The following is a 13,073-nucleotide window of genomic DNA, read 5'->3' as shown; positions in this document are numbered from 1 at the left end:
GGGACGTTGTGTTCCTAGCACAAGCAGATCTAACCGTTGCTTAATGAATATTTCCCACAAACTAGACTTGACAGAGAAATACTGTTTGCTACAGAAATGCTAGTTCCCCCCCAAAAAAACCCAAAAAAACTAGCTAATCACCATAAATCACCACCCCAAAAACCTCTGCAGGACTGGGAATATCACACAGTCCATACTAATGACATGAGGAGAAACCTTCATTTGCAAAGGGAGGCAAGGTGAATGCATCAGTTTTCACTCAGAATTCCTTCCTTACAGATCTTCACGAGGCCCTATGGGCAATATTTGCTCCCTGATGTTATAGGAGTTGTAGGAGTCTGTACACCCAACCCCTCTCTCCCACACAACTCCCCACCTGTGATTCAGGATTCGGTGAATCATCATCCACTCGGGTTTGATGCCGTAGCGATAGTACTTCTCCTCCATCTTGACGTACTGCGGGTCTTTGTTCTTCCGCTTCTCGCTTTTGCTGTCCTCGTCCCCGGAGCCGTAGTCGAAGGCCGGGGGCTCGTCCATGTCGTTCTTTCTTTGGTAGTTGCGGTACATCACGGTGTGGTAGAGCTCCAGCTGTGCCCGGAGACAGCAACAAAGTGGGGAGTTGGTTATGTTTCAGCACTGCCCCCACACCTGTTGAAAAGGGCCACAGGTGTGCCAGGCCCAGCCATGGGCCGCACCGCACGCAGTCCCCCTCTAACCAGCCACGCTGCTTCTTACCTGCAGCTCCTTGACCCAGGAACAGTGCCAGTAGGAGAGCCCTGCCCATTTCACAAAGAACTCCCGCTCCGGGATCCCCTCCAGGGGCTTTGGCGGAGGGACAGACAGCTCCAGGTCAGGCGGATGGAGCCCAGACAGGAAGGGGGCAGGGGGCTCTCTCCAGACCCAGTGCAGGATGCGTTGGACTTTGCCTTTTAAGGGAGGGCACTGAGAATAAAAGGTGGTAAAAATAACACACACACACTCATAGTTTAAAATGGGCCCCACACAGCACTTCCCACTTCCTCTCCCCTGGCAGCACAGCCCTTAAACACTAGGGAAAGCCCAACCCATCACTACCAAGCCCCTGGCTTCTCAATGGCTGAACACCAGGCCTGGCCTGGATTGAGCACTGGGCCTGCACTGGCAGTGGAGTCTGCTGGAGGGCAAAGAGGTCTGCAGTGGGGGAATGTAGCACAGATCGTGCCCAGGCCAAGCCGTGAGGGGTGCTGTTACTCTGAGGGAATTCTGCACCAAAAAATTAACAATTCTACACACAATATTTTAAAATTCTGCAAAACTCTTTATATTTTATTTGTCAAAACAACACCATATAATCAGCCAGTTTCAACTATTTTGGTAACTTATTACAAAATATCTGTCAGCAAGTATGTCAGTCACAATACAGACAACAAAAAAGGATTCAGGAACTGTCACAGGGCAGGGTCTGAAAATTGTGATTTCCACCAAAAGGAAGCATTTCGGTGGAAATCACAAATTCTGCTGGAGAAAACAGAATTCTGCGGGGAACATGAATTCTGCACAAATTCTGCATTGTGCAGTGATGCAGAAACCCCCCAGGAGTAAGCTGTCCAGGGAAGGAGGGCATTGCCTGAGCAGAGAGGAAGGAGCACTAATCCAGAACCCCCCTGAGCAGTCTCTGCTGGAGTCTGGGCCATAACTGAAAACTGCTTCCACGGTGGGAAATCCCCAGGCAGGACAGGCAGCAGCAACTGGCAGTAAATTAGGCCAGACTCAAGGGAACCCAAGGTCGTGCAACAAACTGGGCAGTTTTTAACAACCCCAGAGCCAGGCCTGCCACCTCTGACTCAGCCTGGACAGTCCTGAAAGGAATTGCTGTGCTCTGAGGTCGGTGCAAACTGCTGTGTCAACCCCAGGGCTTGCTTCTTAATCAGTGCCCTTCTTTACTGGTCAGACAGCAACAAGTAAGCCTGAGTGAGAAGGGTGAAACACATGGGCTGGGGTGGGTGTGAGAGTGCCCCCCCCACAAGGCACCTTGAATGATGGCAGATCCATCCCCTGGATGCATGCGTGCTGGAAAAGGATGGCTCTGTCTGAGCGGCCATTATGCTACACATGTCCCAGCTGGGGACAGAATGGGCTGGGAGGTAATAACTGTTTCACTGTTCCCATATTTAATTCTCAGTGCTGCCACGGGCTCCACAAATCATGCCTACCTGCCACTGCAGCTCGGCTGCCTCTGGTGGGGCGATTCCTTCACGCAGGAGATGCATGACATGGGACCTGACACTTAATCTAAAAAGCTTCAGGGAAATAACCGGTCATCTGCCTAGGGCAGTGAGTCTGTGCAGGAAACGGAGCCTTACAGAGACCCAGCAGGCCCTAGAGCAGGGGTTCTCAAACTGGGGGTCGGGACCTCTCAGGAGGTCGTGAGGTTATTACATGGGGGGGTCATGAGCTGTCAGTCTCCACCCCGAACCCCGTTTGCCTCCAGCATTTATAACGGTGTTAAATATATAAAGAAGTGTTTTTAATTTATAAGAGGGGAATGTCACACTCAGAGGCTTGCTAAGTGAAAGGGGTCACCAGTACAAAAGTTTGAGAGCCACTGCCCTAGAGGCAGTCAGGGAGGGGATGACAGACTTCACAGAGCAGAAAGTAAGGGGCAGGATGGCAGGCCCAACGGGGAAGAGGGCATGGGATGGTGGGCACATCAAAGGGGGTGGGATCAGAGCCCATCAGAGAGGGGCACCTGACTGCCCTGACTCTAGCTTCTAGTTTTGAAACCTTCAGGTCAAGCTAAGCCCCACTCCTTGCCCAGGAGGAAGTGAGAGTGGGGACAAATGCTGGTAACACTCACTGTACAGCGAGGGCAGAGCCATTCACCATTTGGTATTTCCGGCAGAGGCGGGTTCAGACAATGCAGGTGGTAGGAAGATGGGCAGGTGTCACAGCACAGCAGCTCCCCGCCATCCTTACACGCACGGCAAAACTCCATGTGATCATCCTCCTCCTCTTCGCCTCCTTCCTCCTCCTCCTCCTCCTCCTCCTCCTTCGGCTCCCACTGGATCCCTTCCTTCTCCTAGGGAAGAGGCATCAGCACAGTGCTGAGTATTTACTTAGGTGGCCCATCCAGTGCCCCGGGGTATCTGATATGTGTCTCAACACACATGGGCGCTTTCCCCTGTGGGCTGAGTTCTCAATCCTAAGCACTTGAGCACTCATCTGCCAGAGCTCCTGTTAGGGTAGGAACTGCCTGAGGAGGCTGAGAAGCTAAGTCAGCCTGGCAGGGATTTGGATCCATGAATCCAGGGAGCCAAGGCCATTTCCAACATGAATCTTAGCTCCACTAAGCCACACCTCTGGGGAATACTGCAACTAAGCCTGGCTACACAAGTCCTGCCGCTCTGGCCCCGGGCATGGTTTGAGAGCCAATGATCACACAGCACCAACTGAAAAACAAAGGCTCCTTTGGGGCAGGGTGCGGCTGTGATTTAGATAATTCCATGTGCTGCAAGGGGTGGGACACATAAATCTCTGAGCACTACTCTCTTCAGAAGAGCAACCCTCATTTCATTAGTGCTCCCAACTATGTTCTAAGCTGATTTTCAGCAGCAACGTTGCCTAGTTTCAAACCAACCCCACAGTTACTCACACAGTGAGGGCAGCTCCACTTGCCCTCGGGTGCTTTCTCTAGCTCGGGATCCAGGCAGACGAGGTGATAGGCGCGAGGACAAGTGTCACACAGGATAATCTCCCCTCCCTGCTGGCAGACTTCGCAGTAATCTTGGTGGTCGGTCTCATATCCATCCCCTTCTTCAACTAAGAACAAGGGACACACAGGACAGTCAGAGAAGCAGCAGCCATCACATGCTTTCCCAGGAGGAAACGAGACAATTTCTCTTGTAAAAGGATTAATTATATTTAAGGAAAGAAAGAGAACATTCCACCTTAGTCCCCATCTATTACATTCCCCTACCTCTCTGTCCCTCAGCATCAGTTTATCTGGGTCTTTGCACACAGCATCCTCTCACCTCTGTCTCTCTTTCTCTCTCCACACTGTATCATCCTTTGGTTCCTTCAGGCTCTCAATGGAGAATGCCAGAACCTGGAGAGGTTGCAAGGGAGGCCAGTCAGAGAAACCTCCGCAGATACCATCACCATCAACTGCAAATGTACCATGCAACAATAACACAGCCGAGAAGGACTCTTCCTCTTTGGACTACTCTGGTCTCCCTGTGTGCATTCTAGATTCAGAGGCAGGAGCTCCTCCAACCTGGTACAGCAGGGGACAAGGAAGGGCAGGATGGCTCTATGGTTAAGGCACTGGACTAGGACTCAGTAGACCTGGCTTCAAGTCCCAGTTCTGCCACAGCCTCCCTGAGTGACCTTGAACAAGTCACTGAAACGCTCTGTGCGCAACTGCTCATCTGGAAACTAGGGAAGATAATGAGCCTCCCTTTGTCAGCCTGATCTACTAAGACTATAAGCTCCTTGGGGCAGAGTCTGCCTCTCACTAGGTATTTGTACAGCGCCTCGCACAATGGGGTCTCCATGCACTGCTGCAACGTGAACAACAAACAAAAAGACTAAACAGATTCCGTCTTCATGGAGGGGACTGATTCGCAGCCAGTCCCAGTCTTCGGAAGCTCAGCTCTCACCGGTGTAAGAGAAGCAGGACTATGTATGGCTGGGGTGAGACAGTTTCATTTCCTATCCCAGCAGAAGCTTCCAGCCCCACATCCAGAAGCTTCCCTTTGATTGGCTGGAGGTATAACCTGAGGGTGAAGATAAGAAGCTACAGGACATTTGGAATTTCTGGATCTGAAGTATCTTGTGCGGAGCAAGGACAGAAGATAAAAAGAAAAGGATCTTTTCTGTCGCACTACAAGAGTGAATGACTGCCCAAGCTGAGAACACAGCGGGGCCAGTGCTGCCATCGAGCAGATGGCTGTGCTGAGCCAGCAACAGCTGAGGAGGAGCCAAGCTGCTGCAGTTAATGGAAGACCGGGAGGGTGGAGGGAAACCAGTCGTACACTTCGCTCCTGGAGTCCTTCGGGGGCAGAGAGAGAAGCTGCCGAGCTGGTGCCCGTGGAACACTTCCGGGCAGCTCAGTCCAAAGGGACCTTTATGGATTTTTTCAGTAGCAATGAAGCAGAGAAAGAGTCACTAAAAAAATCAATGGTATCCAAAAATGATAAATACGTCTGATCCAATACCCTGCTGCGTGCCTTGTCCCGCTGCTTGCATACATTTCTTATCCCAGGGCATGTCCGTGAGGCTGAAAGAAGCATGTGCCCTGCAAATTACTCTGGCATTTAACATAGGCAAAAAAAACCTAATCTTGTTCACATCTTCATGCTCCCCTATGGCCCAAATGTCAGCTAGACACCTTGGCCTATGTGGCTGGTCACACTATAAGGCTAAATTTACTGGTGGCGTGTTCCCAGAAATACTGTTTCCATGAAAGGGGAACAATGCCAGGCCAGCAGACAGGGCTCTCCCTCCAAAGCAGGCTGTGCTGGGGCTGCGAGGCAGTGCTGAAGGAACGGGAGCTGCTCACAGCCCTGACGAGACACAAGCCAGCAGTGGCATTTCGCGCTGAGTGTGAATGAAGGCGCCCTCGCCCCCACACACCCCCACACGGAGCCAGGGTCAGATGCTGCAGTGAAAGCTCCCACACAGGGCTCCAGGGACCAGAGAAGCACACATCAAAGCGGGAAATCCAAACAGAACAGGAGCGGAGTACAAAGAAATGGCCTACTCCTCTTTTTCTTTCTCCTCCTCTTCCCTCTCTTCCCCAAGCCCGCCGAGCATTCAGAGCGCACCGAAGAGCTGTTGATGCTGGCGCTGTCAAAGTCTGACTCCTCCCGCTCCTCCTCTTCACTCTGCAAGGGAAATCAAACCACACAGAGGCAAAGCATTGGCTTCTCGTCCCCTGCTGCCAGAGGGCCAGTCCTTGTGGCAGGAGGAGCACAGCACCGAGGAGCTGGGCGAATGCACAGGGAGAACACAGCCCACTGAGTGAGCTCCTCGGGGCTGAGCCCATTGAGAGCAAGCGGTAAAGCTTGCAGGCTCATTGAGTATTTAGGGATAGGCCACATGCAGGCTTATACGGCTCCTCGTGCCACTGTGCAGAGGTTACGAGAGTGTGTCACAAAGTAAATCGTATGTATTACACCAGTCTCTCGGACTCAGTGTCGAGCCAAATAGGGCTGGATTGTATCTGGTGTCTGCGGGACAATGCTCTCTCCCTTCAGCTCTGCAGAGAGACTGCCAAGCCTGTTCACTGGCACCTCCAGCAGCTGCTGAAGGGAGCAGACAGGTTAAGATCCCAAATCACTGAAAGACTCTGAGTGCAGATTTAAAGGGTGCAAATCAAGCCATTTAAATCAGGCAACAGTCCAATTCCTTCTCCACTTACCTGAGAAGAATGGAGGGTGGGCTCCCCTGGCTGTCTCTGACAACACCTCCACAAATGCAGACTGCACTGCACAACCAGCCAGGGGTCATTCTGAGACGGCTCAGTGTCCTCTGAACACCAGGGATTGGCCAGAGGCAGGACACTGGACCAGAAGACCCAACCGGCTGATCTAACACCTCAGCCACTAGGGCCACTCCCTGCACCCCTTACTGATGCCAACAGCTTCAGTGGAGTCAATGGCACGGCTTGGGTGAGTCGGGGTTACAGCACAGGCAACCAGACGGATTTAGTCTTGCAGGAGAAATGCAGCATCCTCACCCAGGGCCTGGCAGGTAAAGAGCTGTTGGCTCGTGCCCTTTAAAAGTAGCTCCATGAGATACTGTATTTGAGCACAGTTCAGAGTTTGCCTGGATCACAAAACAGGACTGATCTAGCCAACAGGCGCTTTGCCTATCCGACACAGTGAGGGCTCAGAATTCCAGGCCTCATCCAGAATAGCCCCTGCCAGGAAAAGCACTAAACAAGCATGTGTGTCTGTTAAAGTGAGGGGGAGCAGGGCTGGGGGAAAAAAAGCTACCACATACTCTGCTAAAAGTGGGGAGCTCTCCTCCTCTCCCTCGCTTGGGTGGCTGCACTACCTCTCCAGGACCGATACGGTGAGGGCACAGACACTTCCATTGCTTTAGTCTGTTGTAACCCTGGCACGCGCACGCGCACACAAAAATTCACACACTCACTACTTAGCTGATTTTTTTTTGGCAAATAGTTAAATGAGCTAAAACTTACACTGTGACCTCCCCCCTAAAATTAACATGTCTAAATTCTCATTCTGGACCCTAAACCCATCTCCCCAAAGCTTTGATTCACACATCCCCCGTACTTAGTCCTCTAATTAACCGCGGGAGCAACTCTGAGCTTTTAGCATCACTTGAAAATGTGAATGCACAAATCTAAGGCCCACTTTTGAAAATTTGCCACATATTCAATACTTATGATTGAAAACTACTGCAGTGGACTGGTTCAAAAACACTTCTTTCGCTTGAATCTCTGTTGCACAAAAGTAATTTACAAACTGGTTATATTACGTGCAATGGATCCAGAGGGTTAGTGAACTCCAATAAGGCTGAATTTATGGGATTCTGATCAATACTATCAAAACCTATAGGAGTTCTGTCCTTATTCAACAGTTTTTTAAAAGATTTATTCTTTAAAATACTCTGCATACCTTTGATATTCATATACCTCCAAGTGCACAGCATGCAAACTGTATTACAGATTTGTTTGTTTCTGCATTTATTCCTATGGTCATCTACTCCAAGAGCTGTGCTGGAAAATCACAGGCTAGATATGGTAATATAATTAAAGCATTTGATAATTCTCTCTGACATGCATTCAGCACAAGGGCAGACCCTAAAGAGTTTATTTGCAAATGAAATCTGAAATGATGTTATCACTGAACTCACCACAGCAAAGTATTAAAACTGATTCTATGATTTTAGAGGAAGAAATTCCCAAACATGCCATCTCTAGGAACGTGAGCCTGGATGCAGTTCTCTTCCAAAGGGTAGAATACCCACTGAGCAAAGATTGGTTTCTAACAAAGAAACGCAAATGAGATTTTAAGATTTCCTTTCCCAGGGCCAAGTGCAGAGGGACTGCCAGCATTTCCCCAGCTGAAGGAAGCTTGGTGCTCCCAGTGGGTGAAATGCATGCCAGTGCAGAGGGCCAATGCCCCATCTAAATTCCATTTGAGCCCTTGGTGCTGCACAGACTGTGTGCTGGCCCCTCTCTGCACAGGAGTGAATTTCCCCCTGTGCAAAATGGGTTGATGGTCACAGCCCAGCTCTGTGGGACAAGTATCCACATCCACTGCCCATCAGTGCAACTGGCACTAATTGTCTCCCTTCTTGGCAGAAAGAAGCCAAAACTGAATGAGTGACAGAACTGAACACCCTTCTTCTATCCGCGAATGGGGCTTCAGGCAGGATAAGGAATGCTGCGGGAGGAAGCCTGCCAGGCCACTACCCAAAATGGGGGAAAACAGGACTCCAATCTCCAGGGCTGCCCGCCCAGCACCTTCCATCAGCACCAACATCCACCATTTAGAGACAGAGAGAACTTACTGAGGACCCTTTTTTCCTTTTGTTGGCGATTCCTCCAAAGCGGAATTTCAGGCCCACCATCTTTTTCCCCTTCCCCTTTTTCTTCCCATCTTTGGAGCCCTTGATTTTCTTCCGCACTCCTGGACCTAAATGAACAGAAAGATTTTCTTGACGTTCTAATGATGGACGCCTTGATTTCTACATTCTCCCCAAATCCCATCACTCATATTTACCTTCGTTCAAGTATCTTCTGAGTGTTTGCATTGCCTGCGTAACATTCTAGCTTATCACATCATGTTCCCCCACGCACACTGAATCCACACAGAGGATAAGTGCCTACTACTGCTACCCGTTAACAGAGCGACGCCTTTTGTTAAAGAGGCAAAGGCCTGCGCTTTGGTGCTGAAGGTCCCATGTTCAATGCTGGGAAAGAACCAAGGGTCTACATTTTTACAGTTTCCTTCCTGTTTGAAAATGATGCTTCACATACATTCCTCACTGAACTTTTATAAATGCAAGAGCAGAGCAATGAAAGCAGCATGTCTCCTTCCCCGAAGGTGCTACTTTCCCCTGTATTCCTGGCTCTCTGTGGCTCCGCAGTGGGAACCCTAAGCAAATACTGAGGGATGGCCAGCTGCTTCACTTATAAACCAGGGTTCATATTTAACTGCTTTGCATTTGGGGGAAGAGTGCAGCCTGCCCCCCAGGGGCCAGGAAAGGGACTGCAGCTCAGATACTGCAGAGATGGGTGCAAATAACTAACCTCTGAGGGTGTGGCCAGGGGGACAGCTGACAGCTTCCTCCCACAAGATCAACCAAGTGGACTGAGAGATGCTGCACTAAAACTATGGGAAAGGAAAACTGTTGCAAACTGAACCAAGCCTCTCGGGCTGCTCCTTTCAAAGCTCTCGAGGCATCGGGAATTGATTGCTGCATAACTGGAACACAAACTTCATGAAGAAAAACACTGTAGGAACAAAGGGAGATTCCTCTCCCTCCTCCCTTTCCCCATTTTTTCTTCCAATGACTCATGAAGCCCTTTCTGAAGGCTGAGGGAAGCCTCCCGTCTCCGCCGTCAGGAGCAGGAAAATGTTAATAGTAACAGACTCATTTCAGTAAAAATGAGATCAATTCTGTAGGAGCTGCTGTAGATTAACCTGGTCAGCTCTGTGCTTGCAAATGGGGTTTGAAGGCAGTGTCCTTCCACCTGCCTTCTAGGAAATCAAATACCTTATATGTTATTTTTGTAATCTTTTCTATTGTGGTCTCTTGACTGTTCTTGAACGTCCTAGGTCAGTCCAGACTGCTGAATATTACAGAGGCATACAGACAGAACACATCTGCTCTGCCAATGTCCTGCCCTGCATCCTATCACCCCTATTATTCCATTTGAGTTTCCCCCAACAGATTTTCCAATGCCCCTCAGTCCTGATCTTACTGGCCTGCAAATTCACACCAGCTTGAAAAGTGCACTTTCCAGGCAGTTGCGAGATTTCACTAGCGAATATGTATAAAGCTCTTTGAGATCCTTTGCAACACAGGTATCACATTAAGAAATATTATGATTATTGCTTTATTTAAAATAGGATACAAATATATTATACAATCTTCCATGGTCCTGCTAACATGATCGGTCATGATATAAGGAATCACAGTTCATCCGTGGCATTTACTGTAGAAAACAAATACAAACTAGACACACACAAGTTTCCCCAGAGCTCAATTTCCAGCTTTGTTTCCCTTGCTTACCAGGCTTCACACCCTGTCTGGAACTAGCTAGGTAGCACACAGACACATCTAGTGGCTAAATAATATATTTCAAGTAAATGTATCATTTATCATTGCAAGCTCTACCCAAGCTGTCTGGTTAGCCATTCATTCCTGCCTGGCCCATTTACCTTTGCCCTCCTTGGTTTTTGCTTTCCTGATGGCCATGGGCAGAGCAGACTGCTGAGGGCTGACAGAAACCTGGGGTGCAATGGTGACTGTTTCCACGGCTGCAGCCACTGCAGCCGCCGCTGCTGCAGCCGAGCTGCCTTTGAACGGGTTGTTGGCGCTGAATTCTCGCCATTTGGCACCAAGCACCGTCATCATCTTGGACATGGGGATTTTGGGATTCTTCTTGGCAATGAGAGGCCTGCAAGGTGGGGCAGGAAAAACCATCAGTCAACAGGGCTCCTCTGCGGTTTGATTGTTTTAACTCATCACGCGCTGGGGAAAAGCGTCACATGAATTAGTGGTCAATGCCTGACACCGATTGTGAAGAGTCACAGATGCACTGAAAATGGGAGAAACCAAAACTGCCCTAGCAAGGAAAGAGGGGAAATGTTCAAACATTCAATGATTTTTTTTTCCGAAAAAAATCTTTGATTGTTTTCAACCAGTTTAAAGAGCAGCTGGGGGGGAGGGTATTCACAATTTTCAACAACAAAAAATTGGGCAAATTTATTTTTTTGTGAAAATGTTTCTGCCTTTTCCAGCCAGTCCTGCAATGAAACCCCTTGGAAAACTGTCCTGAAGAACAACTCTCGGACACGTGGTAAAGCACCAAGGTATAGATGATGCACCAGGACAGCAAACATATACAGACAAAAAGAATGCTTTGGAGTCAGGGCTAATTCATTAATACTTGTATAGCACCATGATATGACATTGCAACTGTTCCTGCTGCATCTAACCTCACCCTCAAAGCAAACAGTGCCCTCCTAGAGTTCAACTGGCTATGGGCGAGAGCAGAACCCCCCTTCGGATACATCCGGAGTCTCTGCAGAGATTGTAGACCAGATCCTGCACGTGATGAGGAGCTGATGGTGCAGTCTGGCAGAATGTCAGTAAACTGCATGTGATTGGTTTTCTGTTGGTGAAGAATTAGGATTCTAATGTCCTGGCTTTATCAACTTGATTGGGTAGTAACCAAGTACAAAACAGATCCTCAACCATAGGCACAATGCTCCACCGTTCAGCCTCTTACCTGAGAAACTGACTGAAAGCCTTGTAATTAGTCAGAGTATGGTAATCTTCTTCCGAGAAAAAATAATCCACATCATCCAGGCCCCATTCCTCCATTAGCTGCGCTGAGCTCTTGGGCTCCTATGGATTTACAAAGGGGTGTATTTAATGCAAATAACTGAGGTGCTACAAACGAGCGGTGCACAGCCACGCCTCTTATATACTGCACGCCACCTGCTACTCCTAGACATCCACAAAATGGGGATTTGTTTCTATAGGCTGAAAGACGGAGTGTGCACAAGTGCTTAGTAAACAAATACACTACCTAGCTTGAAAACAATACGGGGCCTTCTAAATGCTGCCCTAACCCCACCATAGTGTGACGTCTCCACAGCTTTAGTGTCACCACAAAATGTAATGTCAATGGGAACTGTGGCAAAATCCATTTGCTAGTAGCTGTGACAGCCCAAGGCCCCAGTCCACTCCAGTGACTCACTGGGTGCTGCTGCTTTTCCGCACCTTGGGGAGGAATGACCCTGGTGTTAGTGGATTTTTTGAAAAGCAAAGGCTCTTTTAACATCCGAGGAGCCAGAGAGTCGTCTCCCATTTGCTTTTCCACAGAACCAGATACATAAATGAAACCCAACTCTCAATGGCACTACTGGTGACTGTGCAACAGAGACCTCCGAAGAGCAGCTAGGAGCCAAAATAACAGAGGGACAAGGGGCTGGAGCTGGTTGAAGTAACTTGGAGGAAATCATTTCCCACCAGAATACACAGTGCCATCGACACTGACATGCTTCCCGAAATCAGATCCATTTCGCTGGAATTCTGTTTTGGAAAAAACAGGGAACGTTATGACAATACCGAAATGTCCCATTTCAACATTGTCACAACAAAACCCTTCAGGCTTTCCACTGTGAATTTTTTTTATTTTGTAATACAATACAGCATTTTTAAAAGTAAGTCAAAACTGAAATGAAATGTTTCAATCAACCCAAAACAAACAAAAAAGTCAGCATTTTTCTTTGGAGAATTTCAAAATTTTAGTTTTTGCTCCAGTTTGGAACAAAGCCAAATTTCCAAATCCTTCATGAAACAGAATTTCCTCCTCCACACAGCTCTCCCAAGCACCAATCCTGCCAGGTGCCGAGTGCCCTCGGCTCTTCTGGGAGCGTGTGGGAGTGGGAGCACTCCATTCCCTGCAGGGTCAGACCCATAGTTAGGGATATGGGCAGAGACTGAAATGAAACTCCTCCTGAGGAAGTGCAGGATAGAGTGCCTGGTAAAACCAGGCCCCTTGACCTCTTCCCACAAGCTGTGCTGCCACCGCCCATCCTCGCATTCAGAGAGAGTAACAGGGAGGTGCCCTAAGGTTCCCATTCTCAGAAACAACCCGACTAATGGAGTGCTAGGTCCTGGACAGTCCAATGGTAGGTACCTTTAAACCTCCTTCCTCATTATCCTCCTCCTCTTCATCTTTCTTCTTCCGCTTGGCTTTTTTCTCTTTCTTTTCTTTGAGCTTCTTCTTTTTCTTTTTGTTGGGCGAATAGTCACTTCCTTCACTCTCAGATTTCTCCTCCAGTTCCTCTTCATTTTCAGATATTTCATCATTGCTTCCC

General features: G+C 48.8%; 1 protein-coding gene across 4 annotated transcripts in view; it reads right to left on the bottom strand.

The window, feature by feature from the left end:
* CHD5 (chromodomain helicase DNA binding protein 5) overlaps nt 1–13,073 on the bottom strand; it is an 86,044-nt gene that overhangs the window by 39,289 nt on the left and 33,682 nt on the right. For 3 of the 4 annotated variants that reach the window (XM_050931749.1, XM_050931750.1, XM_050931751.1), the window contains exons 3-11: nt 12,893–13,072; nt 11,474–11,592; nt 10,401–10,639; nt 8,524–8,648; nt 5,741–5,864; nt 3,632–3,798; nt 2,837–3,058; nt 736–942; nt 377–588 (exon numbers count right to left, since the gene is read on the bottom strand). In XM_050931749.1, coding sequence (XP_050787706.1) covers nt 377–588; nt 736–942; nt 2,837–3,058; nt 3,632–3,798; nt 5,741–5,864; nt 8,524–8,648; nt 10,401–10,639; nt 11,474–11,592; nt 12,893–13,072 — 1,595 coding nt within the window. Of the gene's footprint in view, nt 1–376; nt 589–735; nt 943–2,836; nt 3,059–3,631; nt 3,799–4,010; nt 4,085–5,740; nt 5,865–8,523; nt 8,649–10,400; nt 10,640–11,473; nt 11,593–12,892; nt 13,073 lie in introns of those variants that run through there. The other variant, XM_050931752.1, reaches the window with a different exon arrangement.

Source organism: Gopherus flavomarginatus, chromosome 21, assembly GCF_025201925.1.
Source record: "Gopherus flavomarginatus isolate rGopFla2 chromosome 21, rGopFla2.mat.asm, whole genome shotgun sequence".
Taxonomy (NCBI): Eukaryota; Metazoa; Chordata; order Testudines; family Testudinidae; genus Gopherus; species Gopherus flavomarginatus.
This window is presented reverse-complemented; position numbering and strand designations above follow the sequence as displayed.